The sequence below is a fragment of the Solanum verrucosum genome, unplaced genomic scaffold, assembly GCF_900185275.1.
Source record: "Solanum verrucosum unplaced genomic scaffold, falcon-dt-bn FXZP01000163.1, whole genome shotgun sequence".
NCBI lineage: Eukaryota > Viridiplantae > Streptophyta > Magnoliopsida > Solanales > Solanaceae > Solanum > Solanum verrucosum.
In genome coordinates, this window is record NW_026020379.1 from 1,808,851 (window position 1) to 1,835,211 (window position 26,361).

The 26,361-nt window shown below is 34.4% G+C and overlaps 3 protein-coding genes, 1 non-coding gene and 2 pseudogenes across 8 annotated transcripts in view; 3 read left to right on the forward strand and 3 right to left on the reverse strand.

Annotated features, from left to right (window-relative positions):
- The window catches only part of LOC125839025 (F-box/kelch-repeat protein At3g06240-like), a 151,342-nt pseudogene extending 131,063 nt beyond the window's left edge, over positions 1–20,279 (forward strand).
- LOC125839081 (actin-depolymerizing factor 10-like) overlaps positions 1–26,361 on the reverse strand; it is an 858,671-nt gene that overhangs the window by 147,635 nt on the left and 684,675 nt on the right. The gene's annotated exons all lie outside the window — the stretch shown is intronic.
- Positions 3,803–9,005, forward strand: LOC125839066 (phospholipase D gamma 1-like). Its single transcript, XM_049518041.1, has 10 exons — positions 3,803–5,521; positions 6,174–6,290; positions 6,402–6,596; positions 6,685–6,933; positions 7,016–7,084; positions 7,156–7,303; positions 7,487–7,635; positions 7,827–7,991; positions 8,254–8,451; positions 8,651–9,005. Exons 1-10 carry the CDS (start codon positions 3,803–3,805, stop codon positions 8,942–8,944), a joined length of 3,303 nt encoding a protein of 1,100 aa, XP_049373998.1. The 3' UTR covers positions 8,945–9,005.
- Positions 17,626–17,697, reverse strand: TRNAD-GUC (transfer RNA aspartic acid (anticodon GUC)). The gene has a single exon. It is a non-coding gene; the product is annotated as a tRNA-Asp (tRNA).
- Positions 21,844–22,984, forward strand: LOC125839027 (F-box/kelch-repeat protein At3g06240-like; annotated as a pseudogene).
- Positions 24,008–25,210, reverse strand: LOC125839028 (serine/threonine-protein kinase BLUS1-like). Its single transcript, XM_049518019.1, has one exon. It carries the CDS (start codon positions 25,208–25,210, stop codon positions 24,008–24,010), a length of 1,203 nt encoding a protein of 400 aa, XP_049373976.1.

Sequence of the window (26,361 nt, forward strand, 5' to 3'; positions counted from 1 at the left end):
GGACTTCTTTGGGGAGCGCTGGCTGGCGCGACGTCCCACCCCCTTCCCCAGGTGTTTGACGACTTTTCTTCTCCGTTTTTCAACTCTAAACTCTCTAAACTTCAATGGTTCTTTCCCCAAACACTTAGGATCATTTATACCCTCAATATATGATAGATTCAAACCGAAATTACACCCGGAAAACATGAATCAAATCGCAAGAAACTTCAACAAAACAACCCACAAGAATTCAAACGATTTTCATCAAGAACTCAAAGGATTTACTTTCAAATCACACGTATTTCGCTGAATTGAATCATGATTGGCGTGTGGGTGAACTAACCCAATGCTATGTGATCTCACATACCTTGTAGGGATCACCCCTGACGAATTCCACACGCTAAACTCGACGATCTTGACGAATCTTGCTTCCTCTTCTCCTTTCTCCTCTTTTCTCTTTTCTCCAAGCCCTAGCGTGAACTCTAACTTTTCTAAACTGACCAAAATCTGGTTTTACCCCAATTAATCTAATAAAAATGAATTAGAATAATTAGGTAAGGAAAAGACTAAATTACCCTTCCAAAATCCGGATTAGACTTTCCTTAATCCAACAACCCAACTTCCAAAGGGCATAACTTACTCATACGAACTCGGAATCGCGCAAACTCTGCAGTGTTGGAAAGATCATTCCAAGATATTCCCAACCATATCTGGAAATACACCTAACTCTTCCTGATATAAGATTTATGGCCGTTTGAATTTGACCAAAACTCAACTTTTCCTAACTTAAACAAATTTCCAGATTTTCATTCTTTTGCAAAAATGACTATTTCCAATTATTAACTCCTTCCTAGTTATTTCAACTTGCGAGATGTTACATTTCCGATTGAAGTACCTCCTCTATTATAAATGAATGTCATGATTTAGATACTTCTGATTGAAGTACTTCTTACTATGAAAAACTATCATGATTTATATGCTTTCAATTAAAGTGTCTCTTATGAGTATGTTATGAAACATTGATTTAAATGAGCTATTCTTATGATTATGAGATTAAGAGATTATGTATGAATGATTCAATATTACTAGATTTTTACTGTTTTAAAGAGCACGAATATGAATATGATTATGCATATTTTTCGTTAGGAGTTTACTTAGCACCAAACTGAACTAGTGACAATTACCCATGTCTTAGAACTACACGCCCCCGTAGGTTATGTCCCCATTGAACATTAGCTAGTAGATCCACCTTAGCTCATGATTATGGTCCTTACCTTGGCAAGTAGGACACTCACTTTTCGATGTGAGAGTAGTATATTGAACTCCATGTTATAGCTCACATGATTTATGTCAGTTAACAATATCTTCCACAAAAGCTTATAATTACTACATATGTTATGATTATGATTTAAGAAAGTATGCATGGCCTTCTAATATGTTTTATGAAATCATATGATCAATTTTATATTATTTTTACTTGGTCATTGCATTATCATGTTTCTTGACTTATCATGCTATTATGTTATGCTCATGCATCTTTTCCCCATGCTCTGTACATTTTGAGTATTGACCGCATTCTTGTGCCTATATTATTTTATAATATAAGTGTTGACGCTCTACATCAGGTTCGCGGTTAGTACATGATCCTACCAGCTTTGCTCGTCGTGGTGAGTCCTCACGGTTCAAGGACATGCCACTTATGCTACTTTTATGTCATTCAATCGTTACTTAAGTGTCAGATGTTCGAGTGAGCTAGGTCTTGTCTTAGCGACTCACCTATGATAGAGGCTTATTTAGACATTAGATTCCCGCATATGAATCTTGTATTAAGATTTTCCATGGTAGGGTGAGTTTACCATTTGAGACTAGGATTCCGATTATCTCCTTAATTCAGTTATGTTATTATCTTAATATCATGCTATGACTTGTAGTTTGCTTGAGGTCTCTCGCGACTCTAGGTATCATGTCACGTCTAGGGGATAGTCTTGAATTGTGACATCAAGTGTGTGACGCACACATGCGTCGACAATTGGGCAATTTTCTATTTTGTAGTCGTTGTGGCTTGTAGTTGAGTTTGTATTTTTAAATTTCGAATTTGTCTATCAATTGGCCGGGGATGTCAACTGATTTTGGATAGATATGTAATTGACACATGACAAGGTCATGTGGTCTATATGTAGGCATTGACAGACTTGTCACATGCCAGATGTGCTTGTGTTGTTAATTCCATATGCCTAATTATTCCAAGAATTGAGGGAAAAAGAGAGGGTTGAGTCATAGGTGTGTGACTGTCATGTGGAGTAGAACTAGAAAACGTTGATCTCATAATATCTTCTGTTCTTAATTAGAGATTTAGGATTCAGATCCCGATATGAAGTCATCTTTGATAGGGAGCGTTTACCTTAGTAGTGCACGCAACATTTTTTTTAAGCTATATCGATATTTTAAAATAAACAAACAAATAAATAATTGATGTAATAACATTATATTAATAAAAAACTATTTAAAGCGTACTAATAAAACATAAATCAAGCAAACTACTACAACTTATTATTATATCCAATTCCGTTTTGGACAAGTAATTAAATTTCAATAATAGGATACAATTTGTATTTTAGTTCAATTGGTTTACTTTATTCTTATTTGATCAAGAATTGGAGGTTGGATCAATAAAGCATTATCAGTGGACACCCCTTTAACATAAGGTAGGTCTGCCTCTGGTTTACCTTCAGACTTTTCAATATGAACTCAAATTTAGTCTATTCTTGATAGGAATATCGAATATCGGATGGGAAAAAAAGTAATTGCAATTCACTTATATGTATTTTCATATGGGTATCTATTTATCAAGGTACGTACCTTAATTTGTTTAGAAGATTTCTTGTTGAAATTGAAAGAAATTAAGTGGTTTGCATAGGTTGAGGGATAAATTGATTAACATGTAACTTAAATGATTTGAGTGATAGTTAGGGACTGATCTATAGTTCATGTGAACTTATTAGGTTTAGTTCAATTTCTATATATGGATTAAAATATCGATTAAATATTTACAAATATTTTATGGTGCCTAAATGATCATTTGATAAGTTAAATTGTCAAACTGACGGTTCGAGCCAAATTTGAGTGTCTACCCATTTATTTTGCCTCTACATTTTGTACAAACTTTAAAGAAACTTTTTTTTTTCATTCCATGAATTGTCCAAATCTTAATTATTTGATTTTTTTATAATATAACTATGAATATTAGAAATCTTCTTAATTTCCAGTATATCTCTGCCTTATCAATCTCTCCAACCTCTCAGAAAATTCAAGAGAATCTAACATCTTCCTTACATACCAAATACAATTTTCACAACTATCTGATTTGTATGGAATTTGAAAACGAGTCAGAAGAAATGGTTGAAGCCTCTTATTTTGATTTAAACCAAGAGATCCATGAATCGAGATCCTGATGCATATAGATACAGATCCCAATTTTTCCGAGCATTTCTTTTAGTTATAATGATTTTCCGGTTTCGTTTATGATTCACGATTGAAGGATCCCCTTTAACATCATCTGTATATATTTTTTTTTTTCTTCTTTTTGCATGATCAATATGTTATTTCTTTGATCATTTTGCATGTTACTAGTCCTTTCTCTCCTTTTGTCATAAGGCATAGTCTGACTCTGAAACGAAAAAAATGTTAATATGTTTAGATCCTTATTGAGCATTTTTGAATAGTTTTAAAGTTGAAATATGTTTAGGCCTGGTCATCGGTTGGACATTAGTAGTAAGGTTTGCTTAAATAGGAAGGTGACAGTCTCTATCTAGTGACGCAAATAATGGATAATAATAATAATAAGTCGTCTTCATCATCAACATATCCATATAACACAGCTCCTCCTCCTTCTCCTTCAACAAATCAAGCATCATATAATAATCCCTCTAACAATTCTAGTCCATATCCTCCTCCTGGTTCTGTTCCATATCCATATCCTCCATACCTTCATTATCATCCGCCTCCTTACGCTGCTCAACAATCCGGTCATGTTAACTACAATAGTTATCCACAAGTTCCACCAGCATCTCCATCAGAAACAACACCTAGTAGACCTCAGCAGACTAATCCCCCATTAGAGTATAGTAATTATCCTCCACCATCACATATTGTGCATTCTCCTTATTCGTACCACGCGTATTACCCTCCTCCTCCTCCTCCTCCTACAATATCATCGTTTAGACCTGTACTTCAACAACAAGGGAGTTTTCAATATGGTTCATCTCAAGGTCCTCTAGAGAGGCAAAAATCCAAAGGTCATGATCAATCTCCTAGCCTCCAACACCAAAATAGTTTGTCGTCTGTTACTAGTTCCGCTGCAAGTAGTTTATCAGATGCAAATAGTTCATTGGCAAGCTCTGATCATGGTAACAATGGACCTATAGATGATCACCTAGCAAATGTGCATTTGTATGAAAATCTTTCCCCTGCCACTGCTGCCCCTGCATCATGTCACTCAGGACCGAGACCTCATGTAGCGAATAACTATAATGCCCGAGGAACAATATATGGACATCCCAACGCCTCGTTTTCTAAGGGGGAGGCATCTTCTGTGGTCCAATCCGAGCCGTGTCACAGACCAACTCATTCAAGAACATCAAGTGGTGAACAACAAAATAATTGGGGTATGCAAGTAATGCCATTTATGGCTTCTAAAAATGTTCTGCTATTACATGGGAATCTTGATATTTGGGTATTTGAAGCAAGAAACCTCCCAAACTTGGACATGTTCCACAAGACCATAGGGGATATGTTTAACAAAATGGGAAACAATGGGCAACTCGGTAATATGACAAGCGATCCATATGTGACGATTATACTAGCAGGCGCAGTTATAGGGCGTACTTATGTCATAAACAATAATGAAAATCCTGTGTGGATGCAACATTTTAATGTACCGGTTGCACATTATGCTTCTGATGTGCAATTTCTTGTGAAGGATAATGATATGGTAGGTTCTCAGCTTATAGGGACAGTAGCAGTCCCCGTGGAACATATATACGGAGGGGGAAAAGTCGAAGGATTCTTTCCAATCTTGAACAATGGAAAACCTTGCAAAGCTGGAGCTGTTTTAAGGATATCAGTTCAGTATTACCCAATGGATCAATTAAGCTTTTACCACCATGGAGTTGGAGCAGGTCCTGAGTATTATGGTGTTCCCGGGACTTATTTTCCACTGAGGATGGGTGGATCAGTTACTCTTTATCAAGATGCTCATGTGCCTGATGGATGTCTTCCAAATTTAAAGCTTGACTATGGGATGATGCAGTATGGGCATGGGAAATGCTGGCGCGACATCTTTGATGCAATATGCCAAGCCCGACGGTTGATATACATTATTGGATGGTCAGTGTGGCATAAAGTGAGACTCGTTCGAGATGATGCTTCTGTAGAAGATAGCTGTCTTGGGGAGCTTTTGAAGTCAAAATCACAAGAAGGAGTCAGAGTGCTGCTTCTTGTGTGGGATGATCCCACTTCAAGAAGCATCCTTGGCTATAAAACGGTAATTTCAATGTATTTATGATGAACTGCTTATTTATTTTAGGCATAATACATAAACAAACACTCAAACTTGGCCCCAACTCGTTCTCATTATGTCTACTGGACACTTGACGCTGACGTGACACATTAATATTGGAGGTGTCTAGATGATCATTTTGTAAGTTGGAGTGTTCAACAGACACAGTGGAGATGAATTGAGGGCGTCTAGATGTGCATACTCAAGGTTGAAGTGTTTACTTGTAAGCTGATGCCAAGTTTGAGTGTCTGTTTATGTATTATGCCTTTATTATATGTGAGCAATTGCTTACTTAAGAATCTTCGAGGGACTCACACACTATTGACACTTCAGTTGTAATAAATTTGACAGTTAACATTAAGCTACACCATGAGTGAGCCTATACCGCTAGACGGCAAAACTTATACATCTACTGATAATATTTGGCTGATGCATTTGTTCATATCATCAGTTCTAATCAGATTAATGTCTGAAGTACATCTACTTTAGGATTTCCTTAATTATGGTAATATTATATGTTATGACTCTTTAACCTTCTGTTCTTTTTGTATTAGCATTTCAGAATTTAGTTAATGCTCTTCAGGGAAAGTAATGTCATTTTAGTTATTGAAGTTCAAATTTGAAAAAAAACATGCAGGATGGCCTCATGGCAACCCACGATGAAGAGACTCGTCGTTTTTTCAAGCATTCTTCTGTGCAAGTGTTGCTTTGTCCTCGTGTGGCAGGAAAGCGTCACAGCTGGGCCAAGCAAAGGGTATATTAGTTATAAATGATTTCTTTTGTTTTCTTGATTGTCAGTTTAAAAATTGCATGTCATTCCTAATGTTTGTTTCCATGACTAATGTCTTGTAAATCTGCTATTCAGGAAGTTGGAGTAATTTATACACATCATCAGAAAACCGTGATAGTGGATGCTGATGCAGGAAACAATCGACGAAAGATCATATCTTTTGTTGGAGGACTTGACTTGTGTGATGGGCGATACGATACTCCAGAGCATCCTATATTTAGAACACTACAGACCGTGCACTTGGATGACTATCATAATCCAACTTATGCAGTAAAATCAATATCCTTGTTTGCTTTCATTTGTATAAACATGGTTTTTAGTGTTTCTTGGATAGTAATCCATCTAATGTACTTAACAGGGAAGTACTACTGGTTGTCCAAGAGAACCATGGCATGACTTGCACTGTAAAATTGATGGTCCGGCAGCATATGATATTCTGAAAAACTTTGAGGAACGCTGGTTGAAGGCGTCAAAGCCCCAGGGCATCAGAAAATTGAAGAAGACGTATGATGATTCTTTGCTCCGAATAGAAAGAATGCCTGAGATTCTTAGTATTGCTGAGACTTCATCTACGAGCAGTACCGATCCTGATAATTGGCATGTGCAGGTAAGTTATTAACTTAATACTACTGGTATTGGAGGATAAGGATTGGGTGTTACAGATATATTTTCTTTCCATTCTTATACAGATTTTCCGCTCTATTGACTCGAATTCAGTCAAAGGCTTTCCAAAGGATCCGAAAGAAGCTACAATGAAGGTGAGAAAGATGTGTAAAAGGGATGTCATGGAGGGAAATGTGTTCCAATCTAATTTCTTTTTTCTTTGCAGAACCTGGTATGCGGAAAAAATGTACTTATTGACATGAGTATTCACACAGCATACGTGAAAGCCATTCGTGCTGCGCAACATTTTGTTTACATTGAGAATCAGTACTTCATTGGTTCCTCGTACAATTGGAGTCAGTATAACGACGTAGGTAAGAAATTATTCTCTTCTATGTATAGCATTATTGTCACTCTATGATGAATAAGTAAACCTAAGATACATGTTGATCTTATAGTTTTAAGATTTCACGAATCGAGCAATATCTGCAACTAGGCCAGACACTTACCTGATTGTTGGCTTAGACTCAGATACCTGAGCATTCTGTTTTATGCAGGAGCCAATAATCTGATTCCTATGGAAATTGCACTTAAAATTTGTGAAAAGATTAGAGCACATCAAAGGTTTGCAGCATATATTGTCATCCCAATGTGGCCAGAGGGTAATCCAACTGGTGCTGCTACACAAAGAATTCTCTTTTGGCAGGTAAAGACTACCTAAACTGCTGAGTTGATAACGATGAATCGAGTTGTAGTCACTAGTCATCATGATACATCTTTTTTATTAGTGAGATCAAAATATCGTGGATATAAAGTTTCCGTCTTAGCAAATTATTAACTTTTCTACTAACTGTAGTAGTTTGTGCAAGTGAAACTTAAGACTATGTTGGTTGGCAGCATAAGACTATACAAATGATGTATGAGACTATTTACAAGACTTTAGTGGAGGTTGGCCTTGAGGATGCTTTCTCTCCACAAGATTATTTGAACTTTTTCTGTCTTGGTAACCGTGAGGTCGATGTAGAGGAAACTGAGAATTCTGGTGCTGCTAACACTCCTCAGGTACTTCCCTACGACCTCCATTTTCCAACAAAAGAATGACTAATCCCAATGGACTTGTGCAATTTTCTCTTTACTTTGCTCATCTTTTGTTGCCTAAATATCGTGTCATCGTAAGATGAAACTTTTGCTTTGCTTTTCTTGAAGGATAAGATTTCGCAATACACCGAATATTAAAATCTTTGTTTTCTATGTTTGTTGTAAAATTCTCTGACTAGACTCTAGCCTGCAAGGTTCATATTATTTATCATTTATGACGTTGTAGGCACTGTGTCGAAAATACAGAAGATTTATGATATATGTTCATTCTAAAGGCATGATTGTGGATGATGAATATGTCATATTGGGATCTGCAAACATCAATCAACGCTCACTTGAGGGTACCAGAGACACGGAGATAGCGATGGGAGCATATCAACCTCATCATACATGGGCAAGAAATCAGTCAAGTCCCAGTGGACAGGTGATCATTGTACCTTGTACCTCGATTATAGTATTGTTATATTGTACTTTATGGTCTGTTAGTTGTTTTTTGTTATTATCTGTTATTTCTTGTACTTCCTCTCTACCTCTAATAGGTGGTTAAGATTGATTCCTCTAATTTTGTAAAAAATCAGGCTTTGAGTACCAATGCTACTATCTGATCCTTTGCTTTTGTGTAGATATATAGGTATAGAATGTCTCTGTGGGCTGAGCATCTCGGAGTTGTCGATGACTACTTCATCCGACCTGAGTCTCTAGAATGCGTAAGACGCGTTAGATCAATGGGTGAAGCAAACTGGAGACAGTTTTCAGCTGATGAAGTAACTGAAATGAGAGGTCACCTCTTAAAGTACCCTGTTGAAGTTGATAGGAGAGGCAAGGTGAAGAATCTTCCTGGATTTGAAGAATTTCCAGATGTTGGTGGAGATATAATTGGATCATTCTTAGCCATTCAAGAAAATCTTACTATTTGAATTTTGCCCATTTCTTTCCCAACTTGTATTTTTGAGATCACTAATAAGACATATTGGTGGAGCAGAGTTTGGCAAAGAGTATATTCACGGCTTGAATCAGTGACCTCCTAGTCACATGCCAACAAATGTTGCCCGTTGTGCCAATGCTCCCTTTTGTTTAGAGACAACTTGTACAATTTTATATTAGGTCTCTCAATAATAGAAATGTGTGTTATATTCATTGTTAAAGATTAACGTATAGAAAATATGTGGAAAATAAATTAATCATAAATAAAATCTAAAAAAACAAGAATATTATTGATAAACAATATGGGTACACTTTTATATTTCCCTTGATTCTTCTCTCACTTAAGATTTGTCACGACCCAAAAATGGGTGTGGTCTTCGTCTTATCCCACCAAGACGAGACAACCTAAAACTCAAAATCATAACGATAGAACTGCGGAAATAAAAATATCAACAACATAAATGCGGACAACTTAGTCAACTCATAAATATCCCCAAAACCTGGTTGTTATGTGTACAAGCCACTAATATATTACAACTAAATTGAAATAAATTACAATTCTCAAATGCCTTTGTTTCTAGATTAGAACCAGAACATAATAAGGAACAAAATGACCCACTGAGATGACAAGCATCTACCTCTTAAGTGTCCACAAAAAAACCTTAGACGAAGTAGAGAAGAAGGATAATCACACAGATCCGGGATTGTAACCTACACAAGTGTAGAAGCAAGGAGTGAGTACCAAACAACACGGTACTCAACAAGCATACCATTGAACACTAAGGGTCTGTTTGGAAAGTCACCCTGGTAATTGGATTTGGTGTAATTGTGTGTAATTACACTATCTGTCCTGTTTGGTGGGAGAAGTAATTACTTGGTCAACAAGTAATTGATGTAATTGGCAGGGGGTAATTACACTTTCCAATTCACAGGGAGAAACTGTGAATTGCTGGTAATTACATGGTGTAATTACCAGCGGATTACTTTTTAATTTCTATTTTTTATTTCTATTTTTATTTTTTTTGTTTTAATTTATTTATTTATATTATTTTCAGATCTTTTTTTATTTTTATTATTCTAAAAATTTCTAAAATTTTATTTTTTATTTTTTATTTTATATTATTATATTTCATTTTCTTCTTATTCTCAATCTTACTTCACGTGATTCTATGCAATTTTCTCGTATTATCTATTTCTTTATGAATGCTTATTTTCTCATTAGCATAATTCTATTAGTATTCTAATTTTTAGATTAAAATATAACTTATTGTTAAGTAAGGTTGTAGACATACGTTTTCTACTTTTAAAAAAATAATAATTAAAAAAATCATATATATGTATGTTATGTTGAAATTTGTGATAAGAGTAAAGACATAAATTCCCCCTGAACTTGTCACGAAAAGTCAGTTACACGCTTATACTATTGTGACGACCTATTACACACCTGAATTACTTAATAATTTATGACATTTTATTTATATATTAATCTTTTTATCAAACATGTATTTCACAATGTTCATAGAAACTTCATACTTTTAGTTTTTATGATCAATTCAATTGAAATATATTAATTTGAAAAAATATAAATCAATTATTTTTTTCATAATATTAGTTAAGAACATATGTTTATTAATTAATATATATCTTAAATATTTAATTTAATATCGTTTATAAAGTTTCTTATTTGTCTAGTATAAATTTTAAATAATTAATTTTTATTTTTTAAATTTAATATAATTTTATAATTGCAATTGTGCATCCAAAGTCCAAACAGAACATGTATAATTACACTATGACATCCAAACAGGACATGTGTAATTACAACAAACAGGTCAGTGTAATTACTAGATTGTGCAATTACTAGGCTGGTAATTACTACCCTAGTAATTACACCAATTCCAATTACCAGGTGGCTTTCCAAACAGACCCTAAGTAAAGCAAATTAAAATACTGGCACTCTTTTCATCCCAACAAACCTCCACAAACTATAATTTGCATAGAAATCAGTCCAATCTAACAGTTAACAAATCACGAAACACATAGTTCAATAGTAACATCTCAACATGTACAAATCAATCACAGTCAAGTATCAATTACACCAATCAAAAGTCCATAAAGACGATCACAACTTTACAAATGAAAATGACGTGCAATACAATGATATGTCAAGTAAAGTGATGCATGTCTGTCTTACAATACTCATCTGTTGAATCTCAACCTAGAACCCATGAGGAAATTCCTAGTCCATGCACCTTCCACAGGTGTGTGGCCCGATCCAGACAATGAATCTGCCACAGGCGTGTGACCCGTTCCCTATTTCTACTCAATGTTTCCGCCACAGACATGTGGTCCGATCCCTATTTCCTCTCATCCTCATCAATATCATCAAGATAGTGGTACAACATCAATGCAAACATAATAGTGCAATGATCAAATATAAGGATGATAACGCAACATCAATATCCTATAACAATCAATCAAAACCTATCATCATGTGATTCATCTCATTAGGTCAATTGCCCACAACATAATCAACTCACATAAATCAACCCTCCACAAACGCGGTCCCAAGCTCTGTAAACACGGAGGGTTGGCAGTAGATACACATATCAGAAAATCCGTCAATACCTAAGTCTCCGAATGGACCCTAAGGATTTGTTCAGGACCCTAGCTGTACACACAAATCAAATATGTTACCTAGCTAAACTCGACGTTCCGAACTCAAAGGAACCATCAAAACACGAATCCAAGGTCTCCTTGACCCGAAATCCGTGGAAGTTGCATAAACTAACATAACGCCTAAAAAGACTAAACCAAGCTCAAAACCTCTAAAAATTCAACTAAGACCTCACTACACTTAATGTCTCTCATATTTGCACTAGTTTTTGTATCCTTTCTCAATATCAATTATAGTAAACCTATTAAATTAATATAGGTGGGACCATGAAATATTATTATATTTTAGAGGTATTATTTAATCGATAAATTAATATTTATTGATTTAAAGAGTGTTTCGACACCGTAAAATTTGTCGAGGATCAAATCTCAGAGAATTTACATGAACCCATTTGTGAAAACGTCATTCTTGAACTTGAGGTCAAGATTAATGATCTTGATTACCGCAATAAAATGAACGTTAAAAACCTATTGGATGGGTGTAAATGATACATGTTTAGAGGTCTAGAGCTTAGAAGAAATTGTGGATACCATCGAAAAAAAAAAATTGATGATAAAGTTAAAGATGATACAATACCTTTGGAACCAGTTACATGTAAGGAAGTACTTATCTCATTTAGAACTCTTCACAATTTTATGATGCAGTTCGAAAAGACAACACCAGAACTTTTGGATGCAATAAGAAAGTTAGAGATAAACATCAACTAGATTTAAATTTTAACAAAAAAAGAACATGATAAGAATCTTATTTCACTAAATTGTCTTAGATATATTTGTACTTTTAAAAGAATTATTAATTTATAATATTAATGGGACCATATATTTATATAGAGGTGTTCTTAAAATATATTATCTTATGATCTTATCGAAATGAGTGATTTTTTCCATTGACCCAAGTCGGGACCGGAGAAAAATATTATCTTAGAGAGGTTATTAATTAACCGAGTATTAATTTAATGAGATTTTATTGTATTGCATGTAATTTGTATATACATCTTTATTGATCTATTTTTATTCTATTACTAGACACGTAAATCAAAATGCAAAAATAAATAAATTTATCACATGGTCGTTTTTTGTTCATAATATCTGTTAGTTTCTTTGCCTACAAAAGCCTATGAATTTTTATTACTTTTTATCTATCTCAGGTTGTTAGAACAAGATTGTCTCTATGAGTGTGAGTTATATGACTTTTCACGAATTGTTCATCTCTCTCTGTTTGTAAAATCTTATTAGTCACTCTTGATAAACATTTGATAATGGCTTGATTTTTCATTCTTTTTTCTTCTTCTATGAACGTATGGAAGTAAATTATTCTCTTCTTTTCCACTTTTCTTGTCTTGGCAATTTTCTTTAATACATTTGAGGATGTTAGCATTAGATTGATGCTTCAATTGTACCAAATCATTCAGATCTCTTTGTATTTTATTGATGAATAAGTGCATCTTTAAGCACAATTTTTCTTTAATTTTTTCTCTCTATAATTTCGTGTAACTCATGGCATATATAGTCTAATTTTATGTATTTCATTTAAATTGAATATTGTATCAATTAATATTGGATCCATGTATAATGTACATGTCCAGAAATTAGTAATGATAAAAAAAAATATGAGCACGCTAAAAATTTAAAAGTTGCTACCGTAAATTTTCTTCGTCCTTTGATATATGGGTAAAACAAATATAACCATTGAAAAATAATAAAAAGCTATCATCAGTATAAAAGTACATATTATAACTATAGAATATCTAAAATACGCTTAGTTGCTCCACTGTCACTTTTTATATAGGGAAATATTAAATATCTATTATGTAAGACTTTAATTAAGTTCTCACTTTTACTTAATTAAAACTAAAAATTACATATTAAATTTTTAATTAATATATTACATAAATAAATATTAAATATTGATATTGTAGAGGATAGCAGAAGAAAAGTATAATTTGGGAAACCTTCTGCTATCCCAAGATCGTTAACTAAGATCGGAAGACTCAACTAAAGAAGAGGAAGCTAAAAGGGAGAAAGAGTATTTTGGATAAAAGAACTTTGTTATAGAAGAAGACTATTTGATTTGAGTTGTTGTTAGGTTGTTTACAAATGACTATGGCAACCCCTATTTATACTAGAGTAGAGATGCTTCTAGAAATTATTCTAGATAGATCTACAAGAAAAATCAGATGACCTTATCTTCTAACTATCTAACAAGAATCTAGATTTTTCTATAATTCACTATAAATATCTACTTCTTTAGAATATCTAGATTTTTCCCAAGTATAAATATCAAAGATATTTACTCTACAAAATTCTAGAAAGTTCTACTAAATATCTAAGATATTTTTTATACCTCCAAAAAATCATCTTTATTTTTCACACTCCCCCTTAAAATGATTTTTTGGAAACTAACCCACACTTGTTGCGGAAGAACTCAACCGAAGCTTTGAGTTACATCTTAGTGAAAATCTCAATATTTTCTTCCTGACTCCTCTTGCTTCTTCAAATGATAAAGATTTTCCGTTATCAAATGGTCCATGTAAATTATCTCCTTGCTGAGTTTCTGAACTCCCCCTTTCTCTTAACTTCTCAGCCATTTTATTATCAAGAGAAACACTATCACTTTCCTGTGAAGTCTCAACACCAACATAGGATCCACTGCCATATTCTCTTATTATCTCCTTGATAGATTTGTTGGTAGTTTCAGAGCTTTCAAAAATCATATCGTTTGTCTTTGAGACTTCAATATCAACTTCTTTCTCTATTTGATCTCTACTTTCTCCATCTGCTTTTAAAATTTTCTTTGAGTCATTAATGGCCTTGATATTGCAGAAGATTGACCAAATATACTTCCACTTCCAATACATCTCCCTCAATGCTTTCACTATAAAGGTCGCCACTAGCACATGTAGTTTCAAATATTGCTTGTTCAGAACCTTCTTCTTTGATTTCTTCAATAGAAGCTACCATATCACCTCTAGGAACATCCTAAAAAATTTCTTGTTTCGTGCCGTCAACATCAGCTTTTTGCTTCTCCACGTGATCGGCTATATAATATTCTAGATCCTTGATCCAATCTCCTTCAAGATTGATGGAAATCATGGCATCTATCGCTTGAGCCTCAGCTACTAAACATTGTTCCCACTTTCCTTCTTCTTCAGGAACCTTTTGAGCCATATTGCTCTCCTTGGCTCGGCAATATCTTTTTATGTGTCCTACATTACCACATCGATAGTTAGAAGACTCTTCCTTCTTTCCAAGCGAGCTTAAATCACTTGAGGATCGAGAGTGCGATATATCTCTTGATTTTTCTTTGAAGTTTCTCTTGTTGGCTACAAGAGCATCTCCTTCTCCATCTTTGACAAACATACTAGCCAACTGCTTGGCTAGTAATTCCTGTGACGACAACAAATTTTCAAATTCCTCCAAGGATGGTTGTTGTGCCCATCCTTGAATCGATATCACAAATGGAATATATTCAGGTTTCAACCCACGAATGATTATTCTTCTCATTCGTGCTTCAAAAATAGCTTCTTCCGGATTCAACAAAGAAATCTCAGAACATAAGTTCTTAATCTTCAAAAAATACTCGGCGATAGAAAGGTTACCTTGAGTGGTGTTAGCCAATTCAGTCTCCAATATCTGCAGTTGAGCTTCATTCTTCTTGTTGAACAAGCGAGATCGAGAGTCATCTATATTTCATGAGCTGATTTGCACCTTATTATATGATCGAATAAACCAGAGGATATTGTCCTCTTCAGCATGAACTCCGCCTTCGCATTAATCTGCTTTCACTTCTTGTACGCACTGTTATTTTTCAGTCCTTCAGTAGGAGGACTTATGTTACTCCCGTCAACAACATCCCACAAATCCTCTCCCACAAGGTATGATTCCATACATGTTTTCTATATCTTGTAATTAGACTGATTCAACAACTCCATCCCCAGTCGATTGACACGGCCGCTAAAATCCATATAGACAAACCAGTTGAATCTACCACCAATCCGATCTTGAAATAAAACTCACAAGACAATCTACGACTATGACTCTGATACCATGTAGAGAATAGTAGAAGAAAAGTATAATTCGGGAAACCTTCTGTTAGCTCAAGATCGTTAACTAAGATTTGAAGACTCAACTAAAGAAGAGGAAGCTAGAAGGGAGAAAGAGTATTTTGGATTAAAAAAACTTTGTTATAGTAGAAGACTATTTGATTTGAGTTGTTGTTAGATTGTTTACAAATGACTATGGCAACCCCTATTTATACTAGAGTAGGGATGCTTCTAGAAATTATTCTAGATAGATCTACAAGAAAAATCATTCTCCAATATCTGCAGCCGAGCTTCATTCTTCTTGTTGAACAAGCGATCGAGAGCCATCAATATTGCATGAGCTGATTTGCACCTTATTATATGATCGAATAAACCAGAGGATATTGTCCTCTTCAGCATGAACTCCGCCTTCACATTAATCTGCTTTCACTTCTTGTACGCATTGTTATTTTTCGGTCCTTCAGCAGGAGGACTTATGTTACTCCCATCAACAACATCCCACAAATCCTCTCCCACAAGGTATGATTCCATACATGTTTTCCATAACTTGTAATTAGACTGATTCAACAACTCCATCCCCAGTCGATTGACACGGCCGCTAAAATCCATATAGACAAACCAGTTGAATCTACCACCAATCCGATCTTGAAATAAAACTCACAAGACAATCTACGACTATGACTCTGATACCATGTAGAGAATAGCAGAAGAAAAGTATAATTTGGGAAACCTTCTGCTAGCTCAAGATCATTAACTAAGATCCGAAGACTCAACTAAAAAAGAGGAAGCTAGAAAGGAGAACTTGTTTATGGAAGAAGACTATTTGATTTGAGTTGTTGTTAGGTTATTTACAAATGACTATGGCAACCCTATTTATACTAGAGTAGGGATGCTTCTAGAAATTATTCTAGATAGATCTACAAGAAAAATTAGATGACCTTATTTTCTAACTATCTAACAAGAATCTAGATTTTTCTATAATTCACTATAAATATCTACTTCTCTAGAACATCTAGATTTTTCTAAGTATAAATATCAAAGATATTTACTCTACAAAATTCTAGAAAGTTCTACTAAATATCTAAGATATTTTTTATATCTTCAAAAAATCATATTTATTTTTCACAGATATAATATTTCATAATGATTTAAATATACTAATAAATTTAAAAATTATTTTACAAATTAAATCACTATTTATGAGTATTACTGTTGCTTGAAAAACAAAAGAAAAATAAACGCCTTTTTCTTTTATTACAAGAAATGAACTATGTCTACGGTATAAAATTCAAATAAACGCCTTTTTCTTGATAATTGGCAGCAACAAGAATATGAAGCAATTATAATTTTATTTTTATCATTTAAATATATGATGATTGAGATCTCTTTTTAAAAAAAGAAATGAATTGTCATACGAAGTAACCAAGCGGGTTGTTTTACAATTAGAAATTGATGAATTAATGAGTGATATACTTGGTAAATATATTTATGATATCAATATTTTTATCTTGAAAAATATAATACCTTTTTCTTCTTTTTCTAAAAAAAAACAATCAATTTTAACTTCTCCCCGGCTGCCAAAAAATTGTTTATACTTATTAGCCAAGCATCTCAAATTTGATAGATTTATATCATTACTTATCTATATCGTAAGCGTTTGAGTACACGTGAACCCACCCCCCCCACCCCCCCCCCCCCCGCCCAAATTATAAACCTCAAGGGAGTCTCTAAATAAAATTTATCGATAATTCTACAAAATATTTTATAATCGAACTGGACCAAATCGATGAAATTTGTTTAATTTTGATAAATTTATATCATTAACTTCTCTATATAGTAAGCGTTTGAAAAAAACTTTTTCCAAAATTTAAGCCCTTTGGAGTCTCTAAATAAAATTTATCAGGCCTATCAATATAGTCAATCCAAAAGGATTTTTTTACCTAAAAAGTGGAAAACGCCGCTGCCGGGGATCGAACCCGGGTCACCCGCGTGACAGGCGGGAATACTCACCACTATACTACAACGACTTTTTTGTTTTATCAAGTTGTTTTTGGTATAATAAACAAATTGAGGTCTGTATATCTTTTATACAAAATTATTAATTAATTATAATTGATTAATACTATATCCTATGATTGATATGAGATATGATTGTGAAAAAATATATGCTCACAAGGTGATGATGAAATGTCGCATAGGGCGTTTTAGATAAGCTTTTCTTTGTTTGTATTACCGAGACTAGGACCTTCTCCAACCCTTGTGATGATTCAACATCAAAGTGCCAAACCATATCGTTGATAACAACTTTGGGAGTCATTAACATGTTATCCCTTGGCTTACCTTTGATCTATTGAGTGAAAGACCTTCCACACGTAACTTCCGAATCATTATCATTTTGAGGAGTTCGTTGTCTTTTGAATTGTATGAGAAAGCTAACTCCAAATTAACAAAATTGAACCTCTTGCAAAGAATGCGGATTTAGTTGATATAGATATTGAATGGACTAAAATCATTGAACCCTTTTCATATGATGAGAGTTTCGGTGTATTGGACGCTGCTTTGCTATGTGTCATTCATGGTGAGTGACGATGATTTTGGAATGTAGTAATTGTGTTTGAAACAGTGTTGATAAGGTATCAAGATCCGTGATTGATTTTTTCAATTGTGGGTGTCCTAGTAAAGAAACTAAAATGTCACAACATATAGCTGCAACTTGTCAAAAGTTTTAACATAATGCCGTAAAAAATGGATTTTGAACCTAACACAACTGCAAAAGTTAACTTATGAAGTCTGAAGAAAAGATTGACCGAGACCATAATAAAAGTAAGTCATCAAATTTGATGGTGCCTTTCCCGGTAAAAAAATATCAATTCTTCATCCAATCTTGAGTTTTGTGCAGTCTATTGATTTCCTTCTCCCTTTTGTGTCTAAATTCCCAATTGAATTGTTGTTTGAGCCATCATAAGGTTTCCCTTGAACAACACAAAATGTTGAAATATATATTGCTTCTATTCAGTACTGGGACCAAACAAACACATGCCCTGCAGTCACAATTATGATGTAAACTCCGACCACTTAAAATTCTTCCTTTGCTTTTCACACAAAATTTTATGATTAAAAATTATATTACATTTAATTGAAGGCGTGCAATATAAATTTTCTATTGAAACGGCTCGAGCGAACACCATCCCGACCCTTAGATCTGGGCCCGTTTAAATGGACTTACAAAAAGTAACTTATAAGTCAAAAATAAATGATAACCTACTTTTGACTTATTTTAAAAAGTTTTTGGCCTAAAAAACTACTTAAAAGATAAAAACTCCTAAAAATAAATTAATCCAAACAAGCACTTGGTTTGCTTTTAGGTTTAGTAATTGTATTTTAAATATTTCCTTGTAACACCATAAAACAAAAACACACACTTTTGCGCCTTCTGTCTCTCTTTTACTCTCATAATTGATCAATGGCCGATTCCTACTTTCTTCCCGAACTTTTGAGAGAAATTCTACTAAAACTTCCTGCTAAATCTTTACTTCGATTCACAGCTGTCTGCGAATCATGGCATTCTGTCATCACCAGTTTTCCTTTCATCTCTGCTCACCTCGCACAAACCCCACATTCCGACACCCTTATTGTTAGGCGTTACGTCAGTACTTCCAATAGAGAGCACTATTCGTTGTTTCAAGACTCTAAGAATCAACCATTTTACTTGAATTTCACATCGGAACTGAATTTCCCGTTCAATATCCAACTTGGGTATTTCAGAATTATTGGCAGCTGCAATGGCATCCTGTGTTTGGCTGACGATTTTTTTCGTGAGTTGCGGAATCTTATTTTGTGGAATCCCTCTATTAAGAAGTTTATAGCTTTACCTATGCCTTCGATTAAGCCTCAGTCGCCTCATATGTTTGTTTTTGGATTTGGTGTTGATTTGTCTAAGACGGATGACTATAAGTTGGTTAGACTTGTGTATCGTAAGACTGATGTTGTTGTGAATAATGATCCTCCTGAGATTGAAATTTATTCGATTAATAGTAGGATTTGAAGGAGAGTGACGGGGGTTGAGATTAAGCATTGTATGATGGAGTTTATGTGGTCTCAGGCTTTTGTAAATGGAGTTGTACATTGGATTGCGTATGATGTGGTTGCGAATGGTGGTGGCCTTCGGAGTTTAGTTATGACTTGTAGCATAGCGGATGAGGTGTTTGGGGAGATTATGTTGCCGGATGCTTTAGTTAGTGTAATTCCAATGAATTTATCTATTATGTTGTTTGAGGAATCACTTGTTGTTGTTAGGTATGAGAGGGAGATAGATGATGCTTCATGTGAAGTATGGGTGATGAAGCAGTATGGAGTTTTGGAATCGTGGAGTAGGTTGTATCGTATAAATTTGGTTGCAGATATGGAGAAAGTAGTCGGATTTAGGAACAACGGTGAAGTTTTATTTTCAACTAGGAGCAATGATCTGATTTCTTATGATCCAAATAGTGGACACAATATGGGCCTTTGTATTCAAGGGAGCTATCGCTCGTTTTATGTTCAGAATTACATGGAATCACTTATTTTGCTTAAAGGGAACAACGCCGTTTTATCAAATGTGGTAGACTAGTTTAGAGAGGTAATGTACTGAATGTTGAATTACATGGAATGGTTTTTTGCATTACATTTGTTGTTAGTGTACTCTGGTTGCCTTTTGATGTATTTCCAGTTTATTGTGAAACCTTATCCTAGCGAAGGAACTTGTGTTTATCAGTCGACTATCGTATTATTTTTGTTGTAGCGAGGTTACTATCGGTTTGTTTTTGTTGTTTTTCTTTGAGCTAAATATGGTTAGCCCTTTTAAGGTTACCAAATCCGGCACCCCTTTTTCACCTAAAGTTGGCAGGCAATAAGGTGTTGCAGTGACCTGAGTATTTGCTATACAAACATTATTACCTTCTCATTGCATTTAGTGTGATTTGATGAGGCATAATTTCATACTTGGTGGGAGATGAGTGGTATTCTGTGGAATTAGTCGAAGCTGGTCCAGACACCACAGTCGTCATAAAAAAATATAAAAAATTTATAAAAGTTTCTATACATCTCCCTGATGTCAAAATTGGCGAGTGATGAGGGAAATGCATAATGCTCAATTTAGCTCAACCCGAACTAGTTGACATTACAAAAGAGAGTACATATTCTTCACTTTGAAACACTATGCTAGTGCTGGACATTACAAAAAGTAATAGATCTTGTACAATAACAAAAGAGAGAGAGAGAGAGATCCCTATACAAAATCAGTGTTGCGAAAAGGTTAATAAAATCCGTCTTTTGAATCTTTGTTCAGTGTTCTTGCCTTCGTAAGTTGTTGATTTGGCGGTGACTTCAAATCTGATTCCTTCCTTGCGTTCTGGATCTTTGATTGATTATGATTGATCTCCTTTTCTTTATGGAAATTCATCGTTTTATTATAAATCTTTCATTGATTATGACTGATCTTCTTTCCTTCTGTTCCTTGGATGAATATTCACCCATGTGCTTCTTGCTTCCTTTTCCTGCGAAGATACTTTAGGTTAATTGTCATTATTAAAACTAATTTAGAAGTATTTAGGGGCTAACACTTATTAAAAAAGAACAATTAAAGTTAAGAAATTATTAGACGTTAGTTCAACAATCATTTAAGGAGAAGACAAAGTTTTCCAATCATAAATGTCCTATATTAATCCTCATCCAACCTTAACTAACCATATAATTAATCTAAAATTTCACCCATATTTAAAAATAGACTTGAAGTGACCCCCAAGAATAGCTAAACAATGGATTCCCACTTAACATAACACAATGGTAAAAGAAAATAATTACTGATTCTTTAAGAATAAGTTATAGGATTAAGCTGATTAAATGCAAATAAAAGGTTAATCTAGTAAGTATATGATTGTTGGATTTTCTTGCCTAAAGGTCTTAAACAGGAGATAAGTGAAAGAAATAGTTTAGTGATTTTAGCATTGGGTTTATCCCAAACCCGCAACCCACCATGTCATGATTTTTATTAAAAAATATTTAAACTTGTCCTGTCTCGTCCCGTTGTCATCCCTATATGTAAAGAAAATTTTACCAAAATTGTCTTCCACAACTAGGGTTCATCTTGTCCCCCCCCCCCCCCCCCCCCTCTCTCTCTCTCTCAAAGTTGCTCAATGATTGATTCTGACTCCGCCTACATTCCTCCTGAACTTTTGAGAGAAATCCTATTGAAATTTCCTACTAAATCCTTAATTTGATTCATAGTTGTCTGCAAATCATGGCTTTCCCTCATCACCAGTTCTCCTTTCATCTCCGTTCACCTCGCCCAAACCCCACATTCCAACACCCTTCTTGTAAGGCGTTACATCGATACTTGCAATAAAGAGAACTATTCGTTGTTTCAAGACTCTAAGAATCAACCCTTTTCCTTGGATTTTATATCGGAACTGAATTTCCCCTTCAAATGCCAACGAGGGTATTACACAATTGTTGGCAGCTGTAATGGCATCATGTGTTTGTCTAGCAAATTGTTTGGTAAGTTGCGGAGTCTTGTTCTGTGGAACCCTTCTATTCAGAAGTTTATAACCTTACCTTTCCCTTCGATTAAGCCTAAGTCGCCTCATATGTCTGTTCTTGGATTTGGTGCTGATTTGCCTGAGACTAATGACTATAAGTTGGTTAGACTTGTGTATCGTAAGAATGATGTGTTCGGGTAGAATTGTTTCCCTGAGATTGAAATTTATTCGATCAATAGTGGGGTTCAGAGGAGAGTGGTGGGGTTTGGGATTAAGCATTGTATTGTGGAGGTTATGTTGTCTTGGGCTTTTGTCAAAGGATTTGTACATCGGATTTTAATTATGACTTTTAATATAGCGGATGAGGTGTTTGGGGAGATTATGTTGCCGGATGCTTTAACTGGTGGAATTGCAACAGGTTTATCGCTTATGTTGTTTGAGGAATCACTTGTTGTTGTTAAGCATGGGAAGGGGATGTATGGTGTTTTCTATGAAGTATGGGTGATGAAGAAGTACGGAGTTTTGGAATCTTGGAGTAGGTTGTATCGTATAAGTTTGGTTGCAAACTTGAAGAAAGTTGTTGGATTTAGGAACAACGGTGAAGTTTTGATTTCAACTAGGGAGAATGAATGGTCTGGTTTCTTATGATCCAAATAGTGGACGAAGTACGGGTCTTGGTATTCAAGGATACACTTGGTCATTTTATGTTCAAAATTACATGGAGTCACTTATTTTGCTCGAAGGGAACAATGTCATTCCGGGTGGGTTCTTGGGAGGAATGGGAGGTTTATGGACTTAATGAGTAGCTGGACTACAAAATTTATCGATACAATAAAGAAGAATCTGATCAGTAGGTAAGGTATTTCACCAAAATTCATGGTTGTTTCAAGGTATTGAAAGTGAAAGATGTTTTTATCAAATTTGGTAGATGTTAATTATATCGTTCTGAATGTTGAACCTTTGTTTTCCATTTACTTGCGTAGTTGTGTTACAATAGTTGTTACTGTACACTTGATGTATTTCCAGTTTAATTGCTTGAGGCCATGCTGATTCAATTAGTGTTGTATGAATGTGAAGTCCAATTAATATTTTAAGAAATATTGGCAAGTCGTAAATTAAAAAGAAAAAAATAGGAAATAAAAAAAAGTATTTTTTGTAAATGGCGTAATTAACTACCCCACTTTCTAACCCCCAAAACAACGTGGAGCAAACCCCACCTCCATCACGTATTAGCACTAATTATTATTTTTTTCCTTATAAATACTTACTACTCCCATCTCTTCTAGTATTTCACAAATATTATGGCTTCCTCAGCAAATTACTTTAATTTCTCAACTATTTTTCTTGTGTTTTTGTTGCTTTCACCAATGTGCTCATTCTTGGAAGCTCGAAATCTTAAAGAAGACGATCAACAGCTAGTATTGTGCGATGAAATATACATAGTTGGAGAAGGAGAAACACTTCAAACAATATCTGAAAAGTGCAACGACATTTTTATATTGGCAGAGAATACTCATATCAATGATGATGATGATATTTACCCTGGCCTTGTTCTCAAGATTACCTCTACAAACCTACAATTATTGTTTAATTAGTAGTAACACCTTTAACTCTTCATTTAATTTTCAATTTCTCCATAGTTTCAAATTACTCTGTACAATCATATATATGTTGTCACTTGTGCAAGTTTATTAACATTTCTTCAGAAAATACTATGCAATATTTACAATGTAGTAACATCAATGTCAATCCAAAAATTCGCTAAATTTTTCTCTTACTAGTACGATTGCAAATTCAGACGTTGATATGATCGAGAAAATGTTCAATTGTTCTCTTCAGTATTCAACACAAATTGCTTAAACTTTTCAATATCCCTTTGTTTTTTAAAGAATGAACTTTTCAGAAGCTGTTTAGCAGTTGGCCTCTTCCTTGGATTCTTCGAAAGACATTTCACAACCATCTTCTCAAACTTTTCCGAAAACACCTTTTGTTTAAACAGATTATGCTCTGTTTTCTTGAATCTCCATCTCTTCTTCTTGACGATCAACAGCTTTTCGAGTGATATTGGAAATCTCTTCTTCTTCCTTATCTTTTTAATTATACGAATCAATTCTTCACTATTCGTCACAGGTAATTCTCCGTAAGCTAATTCCAATGCCGTTATTCCCAATAGCCAAATATCAGATTTTGGTCCAATCGCCCCCTCTGGTGCAGCACCCCATATAGCAATTTTCTTCGGGTCTAAAAATGGAGGGGATCGCGAAATATCTTCTTCTTCATTTGAGTTTTCCTCTACATTGATGTCTTCGGAGTCATAAACCGATGCTTCAAATGCTAATTTGATCAACATTTCGCCATTAGCATTGTTGATATCAACAAAAATATCTCCAGCATTTAAAGTGTTATGAACCCTTGAATCAATTTTAAGATGAAGCTCGTCTTGTAGACCGATAAGTACTTCTTTAAGAGCTATAGCAATGAATTCCTCTGGCAATTTTTTATCGGGACGAGTAGAGAGAATGTAACGGAGTGATCCATGTGACATATAAGGCAATGAAACGCATTTGAATTCTTCAGTATTGAAATTATTCTTGATTCCAATTAAGTTGATTGTAGTACTATAACCTTTTGATACATTGATACTGTGTTGAAGCTCTTTGCTTTCGTTTACGAATATGATTCTGTTGATGACCTTCAAAGTGACATGGCCAGAAGGAGTATGTGCTCTGTTTTTTGTAGAATATTTGGAAAACAGAGCTTTGTAGACATGGCAAGCTCCATTAGAAGAAGAACCAATTTCATTTTTGAGAAGATAAGTATGGTTTTTGTTTGGATCAATTATGGTTTTCCCAACTCTTGCAGGACAATAATTTCTTGGTTTACGTAGAGATAAAGAAATTCGCCTTCTCGAATTCACAATCCTAGAAGAAGAAGAACCAATTTCCATTCTTGGATTCCGAATCGTTGAAGAAGAAGAAGCAACGTTATCATCGGGAAGATCGAATGGTTTTGTGGGATTCTGCATTTTTTGTTGGAGGATTTGCAGAAATTTGGGATTGGTTTAGTGAGGAAGAAGAAGAAGATGAAGTATTTTATAGCTTTAGCCGTTTGGGTTGTTATTCTCCCGCGCTTAATTGGTTCAACAAGTAACTAAGTAAAGTATTATTTTTTTTATATAAGAAAGGGGAAAAAAAGATTATTCGTTTATCGAAAATAATTTCTCTATTTCATGAATCATGACATAATATTATGTATCCTATTACGAATCTAGCCCCGATGCAGGACTCAATTGATATATTGTCAAATTATGTTTGGGACCCGGAATAAAGGAATGAGGATGTATACGAAAAATGCCTATATATAGAGGATGAACTATCGCATTAGGGTTATGCTATGAGTTACGCTATTTTCTTTTAATTAGTTATTTTGTAATGAACCTCCCTTTTTTATTTTCCTTTTGATCTTTGATCAGCTTGTAAGTTCTTTTGTGATCAATACAAACCTTAGTTTGTTACATTGCGTAGATAAGTGCCCCCACTTCCCAACCCCACTTTCTTCACGTACTAGTACTAACTAAATTTGTCTTTTATTTTTGTCTTATAAATACTTACCACAACATTAATCTATTTAGTTTCACAAATATTATGGCTTCCTCAATAAATTACTTCAATTTCTCAACTATTTTTCTTGTGTTTGTGTTGCTTTCACCAAAGTGCTCTTTCTCGGAAGTTCGATATCTTAAAGATGATGATCAAGAACTAGTATTGTGCGATGAAATATATGTAGTTGGAGAAGGAGAAACACTTCAAACAATATCTGAAAAGTGTGGCGATCTTTTTATATTGGTAGAGAATACTCATATCAATGATGATGATGATGATATTTACCCTGGCCTTGTTCTCAAGATTACCTCTAGGAACTACCACTAATGTTTAACTAGTGTACCCTTAATTCTTCGTTTTATTGTTAATTTCTCTTTAATTAGTTTCATTTAGATTTATATATGCACTGAGTAAATTACAGATATTCTTATCATGTTGTCAGTAACTTGACCTGATGCTGTATACAAATTTACTTATGTTCATGCAGCATTTGCAAAAAAAATTGTATCGCAACAAAATAATGTTAATATTACCGGGGAACACGTGCTTATTAAATCATATATATTCTGTTTCA